The 19,234-nt window shown below is 39.4% G+C and overlaps 2 protein-coding genes and 1 long non-coding RNA gene across 4 annotated transcripts; 1 reads left to right on the top strand and 2 right to left on the bottom strand.

Annotated features, from left to right (window-relative positions):
- Positions 1 to 10,163: 10,163 nt before the first annotated feature.
- On the bottom strand, positions 10,164 to 12,885 carry Dnaaf3 (Dynein axonemal assembly factor 3). The gene is made up of 6 exons (XM_046610156.2): positions 12,511 to 12,885; positions 12,008 to 12,197; positions 11,742 to 11,912; positions 11,432 to 11,611; positions 10,898 to 11,135; positions 10,164 to 10,789 (listed from the first exon to the last, which is right to left on the bottom strand). The coding sequence occupies exons 1-6, from the start codon at positions 12,755 to 12,757 to the stop codon at positions 10,466 to 10,468; spliced, it is 1,350 nt and encodes a 449-aa protein (XP_046466112.1). The 5' UTR covers positions 12,758 to 12,885; the 3' UTR covers positions 10,164 to 10,465.
- On the top strand, positions 11,514 to 12,943 carry LOC138190441 (uncharacterized). Its single transcript, XR_011176394.1, has 3 exons — positions 11,514 to 11,628; positions 12,618 to 12,681; positions 12,808 to 12,943. It is a non-coding gene; the product is annotated as an uncharacterized lncRNA (long non-coding RNA).
- Positions 12,944 to 13,058: 115 nt separating this feature from the next.
- Positions 13,059 to 18,465, bottom strand: LOC124211267 (histone deacetylase complex subunit SAP130-A). 2 transcript variants are annotated; one of them, XM_046610152.2, is made up of 10 exons: positions 18,237 to 18,465; positions 17,619 to 17,905; positions 16,819 to 17,051; positions 16,217 to 16,559; positions 15,853 to 16,056; positions 15,106 to 15,652; positions 14,705 to 14,851; positions 13,989 to 14,435; positions 13,612 to 13,805; positions 13,059 to 13,506 (listed from the first exon to the last, which is right to left on the bottom strand). In XM_046610152.2, the coding sequence occupies exons 2-10, from the start codon at positions 17,892 to 17,894 to the stop codon at positions 13,258 to 13,260; spliced, it is 2,640 nt and encodes an 879-aa protein (XP_046466108.1). In that variant the 5' UTR covers positions 17,895 to 17,905; positions 18,237 to 18,465; the 3' UTR covers positions 13,059 to 13,257. The 2 variants fall into 2 exon arrangements, with proteins under 2 accessions (XP_046466108.1, XP_046466109.1); XM_046610153.2 differs by having other exon boundaries at positions 15,160 to 15,652.
- Between the last annotated feature and the right edge of the window lie 769 nt (positions 18,466 to 19,234).

Here is a 19,234-nt window from a genome sequence, read left to right as displayed (position 1 = left end):
AAATTTTCGCCTCCAAAAATGAAGAAAAAGTAAGGCTAACCCCTTTGCATTTTTGCCGAAAATTTTCGCGATTTTAAAAAGTGCTGCAATAAATTCTTACATGCACTATTCGGACGTCATTTTGCAAGAGAAATCGATTGGGCGCAGTCCCAATACGCTGCGATCAACGCATCAAAAGTTACAGCCAAAAAACGGAAACCTGTGTTTTAGACATTTTTCAGCAGGTGCTTTTTCGATCGGCATTTCTCTCCTGTTGATCTTGCGCTGTTTTCGCTGCGTTTTCTGAGTTCCTGAGGATTCAATTAGTCAGGTAAGGGTCACTTGAATCGAATCTGAGACCAAAAATTTTCGCCTCCAAAAATGAAGAAAAAGTAAGGCTAACCCCTTTGCATTTTTGCCGAAAATTTTCGCGATTTTAAAAAGTGCTGCAATAAATTCTTACATGCACTATTCGGACGTCATTTTGCAAGAGAAATCGATTGGGCGCAGTCCCAATACGCTGCGATGAACGCATCAAAAGTTACAGCCAAAAAACGGAGACCTGTGTTTTCGACATTTTTCAGCAGGTGCTTTTTCGATCGCCATTTCTCTCCTGTTGATCTTGCGCTGTTTTCGCTGCGTTTTCTGAGTTCCTGAGGATTCAATTAGTCAGGTAAGGGTCACTTGAATCGAATCTGAGACCAAAAATTTTCGCCTCCAAAAATGAAGAAAAAGTAAGGCTAACCCCTTTGCGGTTTTGCCGAAAATTTTCGCGATTTTAAAAAGTGCTGCAATAAATTCTTACATGCACTATTCGGACGTCATTTTGCAAGAGAAATCGATTGGGCGCAGTCCCAATACGCTGCGATGAACGCATCAAAAGTTACAGCCAAAAAACGGAGACCTGTGTTTTCGACAAATTTCAGCAGGTGCTTTTTCGCTCGGCATTTCTCTCCTGTTGATCTTGCGCTGTTTTCGCTGCGTTTTCTGAGTTCCTGAGGATTCAATTAGTCAGGTAAGGGTCACTTGAATCGAATCTGAGACCAAAAATTTTCGCCTCCAAAAATGAAGAAAAAGTAAGGCTAACCCCTTTGCATTTTTGCCGAAAATTTTCGCGATTTTAAAAAGTGCTGCAATAAATTCTTACATGCACTATTCGGACGTCATTTTGCAAGAGAAATCGATTGGGCGCAGTCCCAATACGCTGCGATGAACGCATCAAAAGTTACAGCCAAAAAACGGAGACCTGTGTTTTAGACATTTTTCAGCAGGTGCTTTTTCGATCGGCATTTCTCTCCTGTTGATCTTGCGCTGTTTTCGCTGCGTTTTCTGAGTTCCTGAGGATTCAATTAGTCAGGTAAGGGTCACTTGAATCGAATCTGAGACCAAAAATTTTCGCCTCCAAAAATGAAGAAAAAGTAAGGCTAACCCCTTTGCATTTTTGCCGAAAATTTTCGCGATTTTAAAAAGTGCTGCAATAAATTCTTACATGCACTATTCGGACGTCATTTTGCAAGAGAAATCGATTGGGCGCAGTCCCAATACGCTGCGATGAACGCATCAAAAGTTACAGCCAAAAAACGGAGACCTGTGTTTTCGACATTTTTCAGCAGGTGCTTTTTCGATCGCCATTTCTCTCCTGTTGATCTTGCGCTGTTTTCGCTGCGTTTTCTGAGTTCCTGAGGATTCAATTAGTCAGGTAAGGGTCACTTGAATCGAATCTGAGACCAAAAATTTTCGCCTCCAAAAATGAAGAAAAAGTAAGGCTAACCCCTTTGCATTTTTGCCGAAAATTTTCGCGATTTTAAAAAGTGCTGCAATAAATTCTTACATGCACTATTCGGACGTCATTTTGCAAGAGAAATCGATTGGGCGCAGTCCCAATACGCTGCGATGAACGCATCAAAAGTTACAGCCAAAAAACGGAGACCTGTGTTTTCGACATTTTTCAGCAGGTGCTTTTTCGATCGCCATTTCTCTCCTGTTGATCTTGCGCTGTTTTCGCTGCGTTTTCTGAGTTCCTGAGGATTCAATTAGTCAGGTAAGGGTCACTTGAATCGAATCTGAGACCAAAAATTTTCGCCTCCAAAAATGAAGAAAAAGTAAGGCTAACCCCTTTGCGGTTTTGCCGAAAATTTTCGCGATTTTAAAAAGTGCTGCAATAAATTCTTACATGCACTATTCGGACGTCATTTTGCAAGAGAAATCGATTGGGCGCAGTCCCAATACGCTGCGATGAACGCATCAAAAGTTACAGCCAAAAAACGGAGACCTGTGTTTTCGACATTTTTCAGCAGGTGCTTTTTCGCTCGCCATTTCTCTCCTGTTGGTCCTACGCTCTTTTCGCTGCATTTTCTGAGTTCCTGGGGGTCCAATTAGGCAGGAGAGGGTCACTTGAATCGAATCTGAGACCAAAAATTTTCGCCTCCAAAAATGAAGAAAAAGTAAGGCTAACCCCTTTGCGGTTTTGCCGAAAATTTTTGCGATTTTAAAAAGTGCTGCAATAAATTCTTACATGCACTATTCGGACGTCATTTTGCAAGAGAAATCAATTGGGCGCAGTCCCAATACGCTGCGATGAACGCATCAAAAGTTACAGCCAAAAAACGGAGACCTGTGTTTTCGACATTTTTCAGCAGGTGCTTTTTCGCTCGCCATTTCTCTCCTGTTGGTCCTACGCTCTTTTCGCTGCATTTTCTGAGTTCCTGGGGGTCCAATTAGGCAGGAGAGGGTCACTTGAATCGAATCTGAGACCAAAAATTTTCGCCTCCAAAAATGAAGAAAAAGTAAGGCTAACCCCTTTGCGGTTTTGCCGAAAATTTTCGCGATTTTAAAAAGTGCTGCAATAAATTCTTACATGCACTATTCGGACGTCATTTTGCAAGAGAAATCAATTGGGCGCAGTCCCAATACGCTGCGATGAACGCATCAAAAGTTACAGCCAAAAAACGGAGACCTGTGTTTTCGACATTTTTCAGCAGGTGCTTTTTCGCTCGCCATTTCTCTCCTGTTGGTCCTACGCTCTTTTCGCTGCATTTTCTGAGTTCCCGACGGTCTAATTAGTCGACTAAGGGTCATTTGAATCGAATCTGAAACCTAAAATTTTCAGCTCCAAAAATGAAGCAAAAGTAAGGCTAACCCCTTTGCATTTTTGCCGAAAATTTTCGCGATTTTGAAAAGTGCTGCAATAAATTCTTTTATGCACTATTCGGACGTCATTTTGCAAGAGAAATCGATTAGGCGCAGTCCCAATACGCTGCGATCAACGCATCAAAAGTTACAGCCAAAAAACGGAAACCTGTGTTTTCGACATTTTTCAGCAGGTGCTTTTTCGCTCGCCATTTCTCTCCTGTTGACCTCACGCTCTTTTCGCTGCATTTTCTGAGTTCCTGGGGGTCCAATTAGGCAGGAGAGGGTCACACAAAGCGAATCTGAGACCAAAAATTTTCGCCTCTAAAAATGAAGAAAAAGTAAGGCTAACCCCTTTGCATTTTTGCCGAAAATTTTCGCGATTTTAAAAAGTGCTGCAATAAATTCTTACATGCACTATTCGGACGTCATTTTGCAAGAGAAATCGATTGGGCGCAGTCCCAATACGCTGCGATGAACGCATCAAAAGTTACAGCCAAAAAACGGAGACCTGTGTTTTCGACAAATTTCAGCAGGTGCTTTTTCGCTCGGCATTTCTCTCCTGTTGATCTTGCGCTGTTTTCGCTGCATTTTCTGAGTTCCTGGGGGTCCAATTAGGCAGGAGAGGGTCACTTGAATCGAATCTGAGACCAAAAATTTTCGCCTCCAAAAATGAAGAAAAAGTAAGGCTAACCCCTTTGCGGTTTTGCCGAAAATTTTCGCGATTTTAAAAAGTGCTGCAATAAATTCTTACATGCACTATTCGGACGTCATTTTGCAAGAGAAATCGATTAGGCGCAGTCCCAATACGCTGCGATCAACGCATCAAAAGTTACAGCCAAAAAACGGAAACCTGTGTTTTCGACATTTTTCAGCAGGTGCTTTTTCGCTCGACATTTCTCTCCTGTTGATCTTGCGCTGTTTTCGCTGCGTTTTCTGAGTTCCTGAGGATTCAATTAGTCAGGTAAGGGTCACTTGAATCGAATCTGAGACCAAAAATTTTCGCCTCAAAAAATGAAGAAAAAGTAAGGCTAACCCCTTTGCATTTTTGCCGAAAATTTTCGCGATTTTAAAAAGTGCTGCAATAAATTCTTACATGCACTATTCGGACGTCATTTTGCAAGAGAAATCGATTGGGCGCAGTCCCAATACGCTGCGATGAACGCATCAAAAGTTACAGCCAAAAAACGGAGACCTGTGTTTTCGACATTTTTCAGCAGGTGCTTTTTCGATCGCCATTTCTCTCCTGTTGATCTTGCGCTGTTTTCGCTGCGTTTTCTGAGTTCCTGAGGATTCAATTAGTCAGGTAAGGGTCACTTGAATCGAATCTGAGACCAAAAATTTTCGCCTCCAAAAATGAAGAAAAAGTAAGGCTAACCCCTTTGCGGTTTTGCCGAAAATTTTCGCGATTTTAAAAAGTGCTGCAATAAATTCTTACATGCACTATTCGGACGTCATTTTGCAAGAGAAATCGATTGGGCGCAGTCCCAATACGCTGCGATGAACGCATCAAAAGTTACAGCCAAAAAACGGAGACCTGTGTTTTCGACATTTTTCAGCAGGTGCTTTTTCGATCGCCATTTCTCTCCTGTTGATCTTGCGCTGTTTTCGCTGCGTTTTCTGAGTTCCTGAGGATTCAATTAGTCAGGTAAGGGTCACTTGAATCGAATCTGAGACCAAAAATTTTCGCCTCCAAAAATGAAGAAAAAGTAAGGCTAACCCCTTTGCATTTTTGCCGAAAATTTTTGCGATTTTAAAAAGTGCTGCAATAAATTCTTACATGCACTATTCGGACGTCATTTTGCAAGAGAAATCGATTGGGCGCAGTCCCAATACGCTGCGATGAACGCATCAAAAGTTACAGCCAAAAAACGGAGACCTGTGTTTTCGACATTTTTCAGCAGGTGCTTTTTCGCTCGCCATTTCTCTCCTGTTGGTCCTACGCTCTTTTCGCTGCATTTTCTGAGTTCCCGACGGTCTAATTAGTCGACTAAGGGTCATTTGAATCGAATCTGAAACCTAAAATTTTCAGCTCCAAAAATGAAGCAAAAGTAAGGCTAACCCCTTTGCATTTTTGCCGAAAATTTTCGCGATTTTGAAAAGTGCTGCAATAAATTCTTTCATGCACTATTCGGACGTAATTTTGCAAGAGAAATCGATTGGGCGCAGTCCCAATACGCTGCGATGAACGCATCAAAAGTTACAGCCAAAAAACGGATACCTGTGTTTTCGACAATTTTCAGCAGGTGCTTTTTCGCTCGCCATTTCTCTCCTGTTGATCTCACGCTGTTTTCGCTGCGTTTTCTGAGTTCCTGAGGGTCTAATTAGTCGAGTAAGGGTCGTTTGAATCGAATCTGAGACCAAAAATTTTCGGCTCCAAAAATGAAGAAAAAGTAAGGCTAACCCCTTTGCATTTTTGCCGAAAATTTTCGTGATTTTGAAAAGTGCTGCAATAAATTCTTTCATGCACTATTCGGACGTCATTTTGCAAGAGAAATCGATTAGGCGCAGTCCCAATACGCTGCGATCAACGCATCAAAAGTTACAGCCAAAAAACGGAAACCTGTGTTTTCGACATTTTTCAGCAGGTGCTTTTTCGATCGGCATTTCTCTCCTGTTGATCTTGCGCTGTTTTCGCTGCGTTTTCTGAGTTCCTGAGGATTCAATTAGTCAGGTAAGGGTCACTTGAATCGAATCTGAGACCAAAAATTTTCGCCTCCAAAAATGAAGAAAAAGTAAGGCTAACCCCTTTGCATTTTTGCCGAAAATTTTCGCGATTTTAAAAAGTGCTGCAATAAATTCTTACATGCACTATTCGGACGTCATTTTGCAAGAGAAATCGATTGGGCGCAGTCCCAATACGCTGCGATCAACGCATCAAAAGTTACAGCCAAAAAACGGAAACCTGTGTTTTCGACATTTTTCAGCAGGTGCTTTTTCGCTCGCCATTTCTCTCCTGTTGGTCCTACGCTCTTTTCGCTGCATTTTCTGAGTTCCCGACGGTCTAATTAGTCGACTAAGGGTCATTTGAATCGAATCTGAAACCTAAAATTTTCAGCTCCAAAAATGAAGCAAAAGTAAGGCTAACCCCTTTGCATTTTTGCCGAAAATTTTCGCGATTTTGAAAAGTGCTGCAATAAATTCTTTCATGCACTATTCGGACGTCATTTTGCAAGAGAAATCGATTAGGCGCAGTCCCAATACGCTGCGATCAACGCATCAAAAGTTACAGCCAAAAAACGGAAACCTGTGTTTTCGACATTTTTCAGCAGGTGCTTTTTCGCTCGCCATTTCTCTCCTGTTGGTCCTACGCTCTTTTCGCTGCATTTTCTGAGTTCCTGGGGGTCCAATTAGGCAGGAGAGGGTCACACAAAGCGAATCTGAGACCAAAAATTCTTAGCTCCAAAAATGAAGAAAACGTAAGGCTAACCCCTTTGCATTTTTGCCGAAAATTTTCGCGATTTTGAAAAGTGCTGCAATAAATTCTTTTATGCACTATTCGGACGTCATTTTGCAAGAGAAATCGATCAGGCGCAGTCCCAATACGCTGCGATGAACGCATCAAAAGTTACAGCCAAAAAACGGAAACCTGTGTTTTCGACATTTTTCAGCAGGTGCTTCTTCCTCTGTCAATTTTTTGTTATTGTCCCACGCTCTTTTCGCTGCGTTTTCTGAGTTCCTGGTGATCTAATTAGTCAGGAAAGGGTCGTACAAGTCGAATCTGAGACCACAAATTTTTGGCTCCAAAATTTTTTTTTATTGTCGTTTATTAGAGAACTATAATCTGTTACATAAAGTGACAATGAATAGTTGTGATGTTCAAAGCTATATTGTGGACAATGGTTTTGTCGTTAGTGGTTGCATCCAGCGATGCACACTGCACTATTTTTGCTTTTTCGGTTTATTTTCTTCTCACTTATTTATCGCTTGTCGCTTTATTTGTTTTGGCGTTTATTCGGCCCGAAATCTTTCTCGCAGGTCTAGTGGTTTGAGTTTCCTGAGTCTTCGCGAGATCGTTCTCCGGTCAAGGAGATTTGATGCAAGCAGGTTTGGGTGGTTGGCGAGTCGAGTTTCGTAGCGTGTGCATTGTTCGTATGCCACTTTTCTTATTGTATTTACACCAAGATCCTTGTGCGGCCTGGCGTTGGTGACGTACCACGGGGCATTTGTGACGGCGCGAAGAGTCTTAGCTTGTAATCGTTGTAGTATTTCAATGTTCGAATTACTTGCACTTCCCCATAGTTGTATCCCGTAGGTCCATATAGGTTTGAGTATCGTTTTGTAGATTAGTAGTTTGTTGTGGAGAGATAATTTCGATCTCTTGCCTATTAGCCAATACATTTTCCGTAGGTGGAGGTCGACCTGTCTTCTTTTGTTTTTTATGTGGCTGGTCCAAGTTAGCCTTCGGTCGAGGTGCATGCCCAGGTATTTCACTTCGTTGACAACTGGGAGAGGTTGGCCATTCAGAAGTACTGTTGGACAGTCCTTTGTCCTCATCGTGAGTGTTATGTGAAGAAAAAAGTAAGGCTAACCCATTTGCATTTTTGGCGAAAATTTCCGCGATTTTGAAAAGTGCTGGAATAAATTCTTTCTGACACTATTCCGACGTAATTTCGCGAGACAAATCGATTAAGCGCAGTCCCGATACGCTGCGAGCAGCGGATCAAAATTTACAGCCACAAAACCAGAACCTTTGTTTTGGACATTTTTCAGCAGGTGCTTTTTCCTCCGTAACTTCTTTTCCGTTGATCCCACGCTCTTTTCGCGTGCCGCCATGTTACTAATTGTGCATAGTGAGTATAATATTTCAATGATATTTAATGGCAATTGTAATCGTATTTTATCAAAAATTTTTGAAACTTGTCATGTTTACAACAAATTATTTCAATTTTTCGCGCAAGGCCAGCTTCAGTAGCTGTCAATGCGCTGATAAATAATGTTCTTGGTAAAATGTATCAATCACACATTACGTTGATCCATACACAATATTTTTGATGTGTTCTAAGACTGAAAATATTTATTAGTATTCGAGATATAACCCGAGGTGGTTAGCGGTGGTCGTTGGCGGTGGTTGCGGGTGATCGAGGTGAACGAGACGGAGGACCAGGAGGAGGAGGACAAGGATGACAAGGATTTGTGGACTGCAAGTATTACATTTTTATGATATTTAATGGAGTAGAAGTAGGAGCTGGATCAGGAGTAGGATCAGGCGTAGGAGTAGGATCAGGAGTAGGAGTAGGTTCAGGGGTAGGAGCAGGATCAGTAGTAGGATCAGGCTTAGGCGTAGGGTCAGGAGTAGGACTAGGAGAAGGAGTAGGAGAAAAAGTAGGATCAGGAGTGGGAGTAGGTGTAGGATCAGGAGTAGAATCAGGAGTAGGAGTAGGAGTAGGATCTGGAGTACTTCTGATCCTACTCTTACTCCTTCTCCTACTCCTGATCCTACTCCTACCCCTACCCCTACTCCTACTCCTACTCCTACTCTTGCTCTATTCAATATTACATAAATGGTATATTAACAGTGCAGACATCCTCGTCCTCCTCGTCCTCCCCCTCCTCGTCCACTTCGATCACCCGCAACCACCGCCAACCACCTCCAACGACCACTGCTAACCACCTCGGGTTATACCTAGAATACTAATAAATATTTTCAGTATTAGAACACAGCAGAAATATTGTCTAACGATTAATATAATTTTACTATCGACACATTTGACCAAGAAGATTATGAGAAAATTATAATAAATTATAGAAATTTTGTTAGCGCATTGTGAGTCACTGAATTTTGGCTTGCGCGAAAAATGAATTGAAAGAATTTACTGTAAACGTGACAAGTTTGAAAAATTGTAGATAAAATATAATAACAATTACCATTAAATACTATAGAAATGCTATACTTACCGTACACAAATCCTTGTCCTCCTCCTCCTCCTCCTCGTCCAGCGCGATCACTCGCAACCACCGCCAACCACCTCCGACGACCACCGCTAACCACCTCGGGTTATACCTCGAATACTAATAAATATTCTAAGTATTAGAACACATCAAAAATATTGTGTAAGGATTTATATAATTTTTTTTTCTACACATTTTACCAAGAAGATAATGACAAAATACTATAAAATGAGCTACGGCGTGTCCCTGAAGTCGAGTTTCACCAGGTAGCGGACCTGGAGCGCAGGAACCATGGAGCGCTTGTCCTGGAAGTCAAGTTTCACCAGGAAGCGGACCTGGACAGCCAGAACTACGGAAAATTAGTCCTGAAAGTCAAAAGTCACCAGGTCAAGGACCTGGAGCGCAGAAACTACGGAGCGCATGACCTGGAAGTCGAATTTCATCAGGTAGCGGACCTGGAGCATAGAAGCTACGGAGCGCTTGTCCTGGAACTCGAGTTGCACCAGGAAGCGGACCCGGAGTGCAGGACCCACGGAGGTAGAGAACCCGGTACTCGAAATCTGGGGAGCGCGATTCTCGCACGTCCACTCCACTGCACAGTCGTTTCCAGACTGAGGAATTCCGCTGATTTTCGTCTATATAGATCGATGACGTCAAGAGAAAAAAAATTTTGGGTGACGTCACTTTCTGAACATCCGAACATCCAAACTATGGTTTCGAACTTTAATACTATGTACGATGCATGATGTATGATGTATGATGAAATGATATGACGCATGATGATTTCAGTTTTTACATTTCAGACAAGAAATACGCACTTTATTTTTCATGCCAACTCCAGACTCACGCGGCCAGGCCCTTCGATGGTCAGCCGTTGACTAAAGATATATTCTTCAATTAACGGATCAGCTAACGCTGCCGTTCTGCGACAGTTGGATGATAAAAATTTTTGCCCGCACCTTTCTAATGTGTGTTGAAATACATTCGCAGTTTTAAGAAGCTTCGTTCTATCTCGCCCTATAAAAAAAAAAAAAATCGCCGACAATCACCTTTTTAGGTCTTTAAATCAGGACATTGCGTTAAATACTGTCTCATATACGGAGCATCCCATTCCATCTCAATCAAACTTAGCGCATCCGTGATGTGTTACAGTTACTCTGAATTTTTTTCCATACGAAAACTTTTCGAAAAATAATTCTGCTTCTCTACCCAACGTAGATACTTCACTTGCGACTATCTAAAACAGCGTTTCGATTCTATGCCTCCGAAAATTCAAGATCGAGAGAGCAAATGAAAAGTTGTGGGAATAATTGTGAATATTAATTTTTTAATGTTTGTGCACGTGACAAGTCATAACAATATTTTCAAAAAAATATGATCGTTTATTTTATACCGGTCAATTGGTGTGATGGAAGGGGCCAAATGTTAGCCTCTTCTGGAGTATAAAAAACCCAACTTCTCAAAATTAAAGTATTTCTTGTGCTACTACACTACGTTTCAGAAATCTTGCTATATTGTCCTTTTTCGAATCAAACGTATGTATGTTCTCCATTCCATTTTCTTTTGCTTCATCAATCAATTCTTTCGTAAATTTCTCCAAATCCTCATTTCGCAAGTCTACCATAAATTTTCGTGATTCTACAAGTATTTTTGCATGTAACTTTGCCATCGGTATCACATTTGGTAAATGTTTTGTCATGTTATGCGCAATCCAGATCAGGTCAAATTTTTGTATAAATTCCTTTTTGTTTTTATACTTATCAATGGCTGTCAATGGATGGAAGATTACCTGTAAGTGTAACAAGTGAAATTTCATGAATCCATTCATGGTTGAGTGCGTATATTATGAGTGAAACACTTTTTCAGGTATGATACATAGAACGTGGCAGATTCATACTTTGAAATCCGGAATATTTTTCCAAATAATTTTTTTTTTCTGACGATTAAATTCGTCATCCGTTGACCATATCTCTTGTTCAATATCATTGTTTGGTATTTCTGTTATTATTACTGCATTCAGAAGAGAGGGATCACGATGAGCAGCAACCACATCATCGCACATGGGTTCATTACTTCTAGTTTCATGTATAGCACGCATAACTTCACGCTCAGCAATGTCGGTGGCTCTCAGTTTTCTGTCAAGTATTTAAATTACAAATTAACAATACGATTTAGGGTGTTGGTGATTTTAACCTAATATTCATAGACTGCGAGAAATTTCTCCTTCAATTTTAACTATCCAATAAAGATCCTTCCATTTTTTTCTTCTTAATTTTGTCAGTAATGGGAAACACGAAGAATCTGAACAATTACAGTAGCTGGTGGCAATTGTGTATATATAGATTTTAATGGTATACTGACACCATAGATAAGTTATAGTTTAGTTTCAAGTTACACCTGTAAATTGATTTATTAATTTGTGCTCGATTACTCTGTTTTTTTTTCACTTCCCAAACTCCATGTGAAGTATGGCCCAACATTAATGTCTCCCATGTAGGCGTAGTGTATAAACCCTTTCCCATGACTTATAATGTTGTTGATGAGAGTGGGATTACTTCTTGCAGGCTCACCTTCGATCCATGTGAAAGCAATACCGGTGCCTCTCCAAAATCTACAGAAAAAATCCATGTATATTTTCGTTTAAATTCAGGTTGCTCACACTAAGAATTCACGTGCTAACACTAAAATTTGTGAAAAGTGCTCAGCTAAGTACATAATTGTCATAAATTCTGAAGGTCGACCTGTACTCGTGGAGCGTTAAATTGGTATTTTCTCTATACTTCAATACCATGTGATAATCCCAGTCAAAAACACCCTCTCGGCAATCGTATCGTACCTCTAATGCTTTTCGTATTCTATGATCCCAATATTCCATAATAGGAATGCTTTCGCAAGTTGCTCTTTTCCAAAACCTATAGATGTATGTACATACGTAATAGAAAAAAGTTACATCTGATTTTATTAGGACAATGTTAAGATAAGTAGTGATATCAAGTCTGGTACAAACTTGAAAATTGATTCCAAACTATCTCTGTCCTTGTGCTTAAGCTTTTCCAAGTTCAGCCACGGACAGTTCACACTTTGTGTTGGAATATCAATCAAGCTTTGAACTCGCTGCACTAAATATTTTGCCGTTGCTGGTCTTAATAGTGTATTTCCCATCAATTCCAAGTAATATCTTGTAGCTTCTTGCAGTCCTTTAGTAGGAAATAAGATATATTTGATAGGGCATATTCCGTGTTTGATAGATATGTCGTTAGTGGAATATTTTGTTATGGGGAAGTGTAAAATTCAATATATAAGGCTAAGAATCCCTTATCTGTTGAGTTGTTCAAACTAATACAAATTTTCACACTTTGTTGAAAAATTTTTAATAACTCTTAGAACATCAAAGTTTAGATTTTCTCAACGCGTTTTAGGGAATTATTCTCGAAGAATAATGCTTTTTCACTGCATATAGAATGGACTATAATACATCCCTAAAACTGTTACTTTTTCTACTAAGCTCACCTAATCCCACTTCAAGGATGGTACTCAAAAGCAGAATAGATCTCGCAATTTGTTCCAGAAATGGTTCTATTACATGAAAGTTGATACAGCGTCTTTTGTGCTTGTAGGCTGATGCGACAGTTTTAACGATATGACGAGCATCCCCCGAACCTAGGATCAAAACTTCCAGAGGTACATCTAAACTATCATCTTCATTTTCCTTTATTTCTTGCCTCAGGTCCAATGGTTGACTGTAGCCCCACCACATCGCGAATATTTAATCACGAAATAACAGAGGTTTTTCTTTTTCTTCTTCAGATGGACTATAAATTAATGAGGTTGACTGATGAGTAGACGCTGTAGGAGACTGATAGCAATTGTGTATAGCAACCAGTTATTACGGTTTCTATAGTTACGTGATGTACCTATGTACAGATGTCTCATAGAGTTACATAATCTAACATCTATCTAATCTAAAAAAATTTTTTAATCAGGGATTTAGTTTCATTATACTTGTCATTACGTTTTTAAGCTTATTAAGGTAGAAACCCGATTACATAAATCTTAATCATAACAGAGCATTTCTTATTTGCCAATTCGTAATGATAACTATACCTTATCACATATAAAACCATTTATTTATTTCACATAATATAGATTCTATACGATACGGTTAAAAATAGGTATTGTGATAGAACCTGATTCTTTAAGAAGCTTTCGATAGTATTAACAATTCTGACATAGATAACTTACAGTTTGAAGTTAACATTACTTGTCCCTTTTTTTCTGAGCTCGTTTATTTCCACAACGTTGCAAAATCTCCGTAACATGGCTTTTGTGCTGAAAAATTGCTACAAGCTGCGTACGAGCCTCATTCATCCCCTCACTAATTAAGCTACTCCGCTGCATATTTCCCTTTATCAATTCATTGGCACGCTCCAATCCTTCCTCCTGTCTTCCTCGGCCACCCTGCTGTGACTCCAGCATTGACAAGGTTGACTTCAATTTTTCATGCACCTACAAAAATTTGTTTATTTACTGGTACGCTTTGCATTTAGTTAAAAATTTTTCAAGGGCTTAAAATTTGTTTCATGAACAATATCCAACATTGTCCTTGCATACTTGTTTTTCAAGATCTGCTAAATCCTCCATTTGTGTTGTGAGATGATACACTTTCCAACCATTCAATTTCTGCAGTACATGTTTTTGTTGCGCCAATTCAGCCACAGTTGGTCTACGCTCTTCTCGCGGGCGCACGTCACTAGGTCTTCGATAATGATGTAATCTGCTATCGCATCTATTTTTCCATGACGATCCTTTAGTTTGATTAAACCAGAGAGAACAAAACAAACCAATTTTACAATCTACAAATGAAACAGTCTACACTAGAACATCATGCAATCTCACTTTTTTGCCTCACATCTTGGATTCCACGTAAAGTCGGTGAAGTGAAGGATGTTTGTGAGAAGTATCAAGTAACTTTGAAATCACAATCTTACCTAACAATGATGGTGTTGGTCGGCTTCTAACAGGTGCAGAAGATTGTTGCTGTGTACTGAACGAATGATCTTGTTGATTATTAGAATTTTGTTTTTTATCATGATTCACCTTATCTTTCGTTTCTGTTTTAATTTCTTTCTTAATCTTCTCTTCGGTAATAAATTGCATCTCTTCCTCGGTACACCTTGGTTCAGTCAATTCAACGCCTGTAAGTTGTTGTTTTCGGGGTTTTTTTCGTGGTGACATTTCAACCGTAGGATTTATAGTGATTCTTGATTGTTCAGGCTCTTCATCCAAGCCAGGAGATGAAGTTGCTGACACAGTCGTAGAGCCAGAACTCTGACAACCACCAGGGTCCCGATCTCCTCTTGGAGAACCAGGCGGACTCGAGGTTGGTACTGCTGGAGGTAAAGATGCCAACACAGGCACTAAATTCTTAGCTGCACCTACATGGCAAAACAATGACTCAATTCCGCAATTATATGAAATACATCCTAACAAAACTGGACAACTATGATTAGAGGTCATTAGTCCTTTACCAAAAACTTTAATTAACGAGGTATTTGTAAAAAATCAGAATAGATGTGTTGTATACACAAAGCGCAAAGCAAAGCGTGAGCATGTTCATTCGCAAAACTTAAGTACAGTAAAATTTGAAATATTAATGTAACAGAATGACTGAGTAAATATAAGGAGCCTGAATATTGTGACTTACTTTTTGCAGGCGAGCTGTCATGGTCTCGTTTCCTTAATATACTTGGTCTAGGCGAAGCGTTAGGCTTAACGTGCGGCTCCTCATACCCTGGCTCAACCAGGAGTCTAACCGGTTGAATAGAGGCTTGACGATACTGAGCATATGTGCCTACAGATATAATAAAATTACAAAAACAATCCAATAACATATTTATTATAATAAATTATTGTAATCTCTAATTATTTCAAGTGCTATAGAATTTCAATAAACACCATATATTATTTTATAATATCTCTAAGCAAATGGCTGACTGATATACAACCTACCAGTTGCATGTAAAGTACATCATATGAACCAAACAACATGAAATCAGAATCCATTTCACGCACCCTGAAATCCAACTCAATCAACTACACACTTACCAGAAGCTTCAAATGAGTAATAAGTAGTGGATTGTGGGGAGTGCAAGTATTGACCTTGAACTGAGTGTGTCGCACCGGTGCCAGTGATTGCTGTATTTGTTGAAACTCTTAGCCCAGATTGTTGAGTGGAAGTTTTAAGCTGAACAGTTTGAGGTAAGCCTGTTGATTGAGTAGTCTTAACAACAGCCGGCATAACTCTCGTTGAAGACATCGGTAGAGGATGCAGAGGCATAACATTTCCAGATATACGTGCAACTGATGGAGAATTTTGCTGCGTTACTCTCGGAATACCAGAGACATTAGCTGTTGTCGTAATGACACGGGCAACTGCGCCAATGTTCGGAAGGGAAGTTACTGTCTGAACAACACGAGGCGAACACTGTTGTTGTTGTTGTTGTTGATGTTGTTGTTGTTGTTGTTGTTGTTGTTGATGTTGTTGTTGTTGTTGTTGTTGTTGTTGTTGTTGTTGTTGTTGCTGCTGCTGCTGCTGCTGCTGCTGTTGTTGTTGTTGTTGTTGTTGTTGTTGCTGCTGCTGCTGTTGCTGGACCTGATGGATGGAATAAAACATACAATGAGAGTGGAATATTATGACATAACAAAGAGTGAGTTTTAAGAGCTTGCGGAAATGCAGAAATTAAATGCGGCATTAAGAGGAAATTAAATATCACGAAAACAGTACGATTTTTTGAGAAAAGATGTGTATTATTTGTAACCATAAGGTACTGAATAATTGGTTAAAGTACTGACCTGTTGTTGAGGAATCACTATACGACTAACGGTTCCACTTTGTGTGCTCACACCTGTGTTAATTGCCAACTGTCTTCCAACATTTGGTTGAATTGACAGAGATCCAGCTGTAGCTATCCTACTAGTAGTAGACATCACAGGTGCAGACACAGTCATTCGATTGACTGTTCCAGGAGTGGTCAACGGCCTGTTGGTTTGATTTGTCTGAAATCAACAGTGAATTGACTGTATTTAAAACGCTTTAAAACCTTTTTAGCACCAATTACTGAATTTATAGTTTATCAATTTTTCTAAGAATATTGGTTGCAAGTTTAAAGTAAAAACCAGCTCACTGAGTTGATAAGATATATAAAACTAGAAATACCGGGATTGTTTGAGCCAAGGATCTTCCAAGCTGTGGGGTCAAGTTGATCTGCGGTATCGGCAGTCTCGTCTGTGTAACTGGTAATCGAGTACTAGTACTACTAGTTTGTAATACAGGTGTAACCAATCGAGCTGGTGCAGAGGAAACTCCCGTAACTACAGTAGCCTGTACTGGCCTCGCAGACGGAGGTGTTATTAGTCTAGTTTGCTGGCTTGAATACACCGGAGTCACAGGTTTCGTAACTCTACTCACAGCTGGGGCGATGTGTCGTTGAGGCTGTGTAGCATATACAACGGACGTTGCTTTCGGCTGCCACTGTGTGCTCGGCGATGTTGTACTAGGACTATTATCAGAAAAATAATGAATAATAACCACAAGAACAATAATATAAAGAATTCATGTTTACATCCATTATTGGAGCTAAATTTAACAATAATGAGTTTAAACAGTATTCATTCTTAAAGGGAGAAAAACGGAGTTTACACAAAGCATTTAAATTTAAAATTATCTTATTTGCTACTTGTATGGTTTGAGGTAGGGAAAAAAAATAACAAATATTCAAGCACTTGTCCTGTAGACTTATAATGGGAAAAAGTACATACCCAGGCCTTGAGATTGGTACCGGCTGACTGGTGCTTGCTCTGACAATTGGAGTAGCAACTGTAGATCTAGGAGCCGAAATGTTGGCCACTGCAGCTGGACCTCGAGGTACATGATAAGTTGCAGGTATACTCGAAACAATTTGTGGTGTCTGCTGAGGTTGGTCCCTCTGCCTCTCAACACTGTTTAACATCCCAGGAGATATTATCCTTACCGTTGAACCAACAGGACATAACTGTAATAAGATGTTAAAATTCCAGTCAATAAATCTACCATTTTGAGTTTGTCTGTATTCCGATGGGATTTGTACCAAATATTTGAGTAAACAATTATTGAATGATGGGTTTCAATATCTGACAATATTCAATTAAACTCAACGATTCTTTCCATGTCTATTCTCAATAACACTTAATATATATGTAATTATTTCAGCTTAAATTCAATTTTTTCTCAAGTTATATATACGATCTTTTGCAGATTAGCTTCTTCAAACGTGCTTCGCATTTCTACCTGAATCAACCATCCTGAAGATAATGATTGTTTTTTTTTTTTTGCGAAATTCTTTGCTGTTGCGAACTTACAATAATTTTATAAAAATTTCATTGTCAGCTGTTCACATTTTCATAGATGGAAACATTGAAAGCTAATATCTGAAAAATCATTTCTGTCCCAATAACATTGAAAACTTTTTGTAAGATCAAAGCCAATGATTAATACTAGGTAATTAAAGTGAACGAGAACGTTTGATATGCAATGTTCTTATACAGCAATATTCTTTACTATAAATTAGTTTTCACATCACCGTTGTAGTAATTTTGCTTTGTTCTGTTGATACGTTCCCAGGTTGGCTCGGAGATTTCATCAAAGATAGTTTTGGATTAAGATCCAGAGATACAGATTTACCAAGTAGTGCTGATGATGTACCAACAATAGTCTGCTGCGGCTGAATACTTGGAACACTACTCTGAGCAATGTTTTGAGTATTCTGAATCGCAGTTATATTTTGTAAAGTTTGGCTGACCTCCGGTGGCCTCTTTTCAACGCCACTACCATCCAATGGATTCATATTAGGGTTCATTCCTTTTTCAGCTGAAATATTATCAAGCATTAATCAGGCTTAAATGTGAGACGAGTATTGCAATATATATGACGGAGCTATCCAAGACCCAAATCATTTCTTTCTGTTATCGTTGTGCACTGATTATTAAAATTTTTTGACCACTTTAACACATTTATTTTTACAATTTCCATCGGGAAAAAGTAAAAAGTCGCAGAGGTTGAGTTACTCAATAAAAATTACTATTACTTCAACCCAAGATTTAATGAAATATCTCATAAATTTCTGGACGTGCACAGTTTAACTTGAGGATTGACAGCAGTTGAGAAACTTTTTGGAAGTTGATTATAAAGTATACCGTACCTCTACTACACACCACAATGTGATAGTAGCGTTACTTTAGAAAGGGACAACGTCAATTAAAGACTTATAAAATAAGTGCGACAATGTTTCATTGATTCTTTCTGTAACTTATTCATTTGACTCGTAATTCACGTTACAACAAATCAACTTGTTACTAGTTTTCTTGGTTAAAACCACGGTTAAAACTTCATTTGACCGCTAGCCGCTAGGATTTTCAGCGTGTGGGGTTCCAAAAGCAACTACAAATTACTTACTACAGAGCAGAGAGAAAGGATTACGAAAAGACTGAGCGATTATTTTCTGGAAATTTACTTCCCTGTACGGCCACTTAGCCAGTGCCAAAATCGGCGCTACAACAGAGTTTGCTATAATTATATGCTCATTGCAGAGTAAAAGACCGCGTCCATCCTTTTTGAGTCTACCATATTCTAGACAACGGATTCACATTTAATATGACTTGACTGAACATTAATGAGACTCGAAATGGCTCGTAATGAATATAATACTTTCGCAGAGGTTTTATTCTGTACGCTTGCAAATTAACTTCATCAATAAGTAAAAGCCACCGTGAATTTCTTACGAATTTGCGTCCCTACAACTTCGTATTTTCCGAATTTAAATATTACTCCACGGCAATTGTTTCACCTCCGACCAGTCCAAAAATCTCGAATGAAACATTTTTTTCTTCCTATAGGCATATATTCCTCATCTTTATGAGGACAAGTGTTGAAAACGTTTTCTCGCATTTTCTCATTCCTGTCATTAACAACGTAACTTCAGTCTCCAACTTCGTTAACTCTCTTAATTTCTTTTTACCACCGTATAACGCCAATTAAAAATGCACCTAAAATTACGTTCAGGTTTGGGGGGGATGTGTCAGGTGATGTGCCGTACATTTACAAGTTATACATTAATATATGCCGTATGCATGTATACACAATTCCACGTGTGTATACGACCAAACAGCGTATCAGGTAGCAGGGGGCTTGCAGGGGACG

Source organism: Neodiprion pinetum, chromosome 2, assembly GCF_021155775.2.
Source record: "Neodiprion pinetum isolate iyNeoPine1 chromosome 2, iyNeoPine1.2, whole genome shotgun sequence".
Taxonomy (NCBI): Eukaryota; Metazoa; Arthropoda; class Insecta; order Hymenoptera; family Diprionidae; genus Neodiprion; species Neodiprion pinetum.
This window is presented reverse-complemented; position numbering and strand designations above follow the sequence as displayed.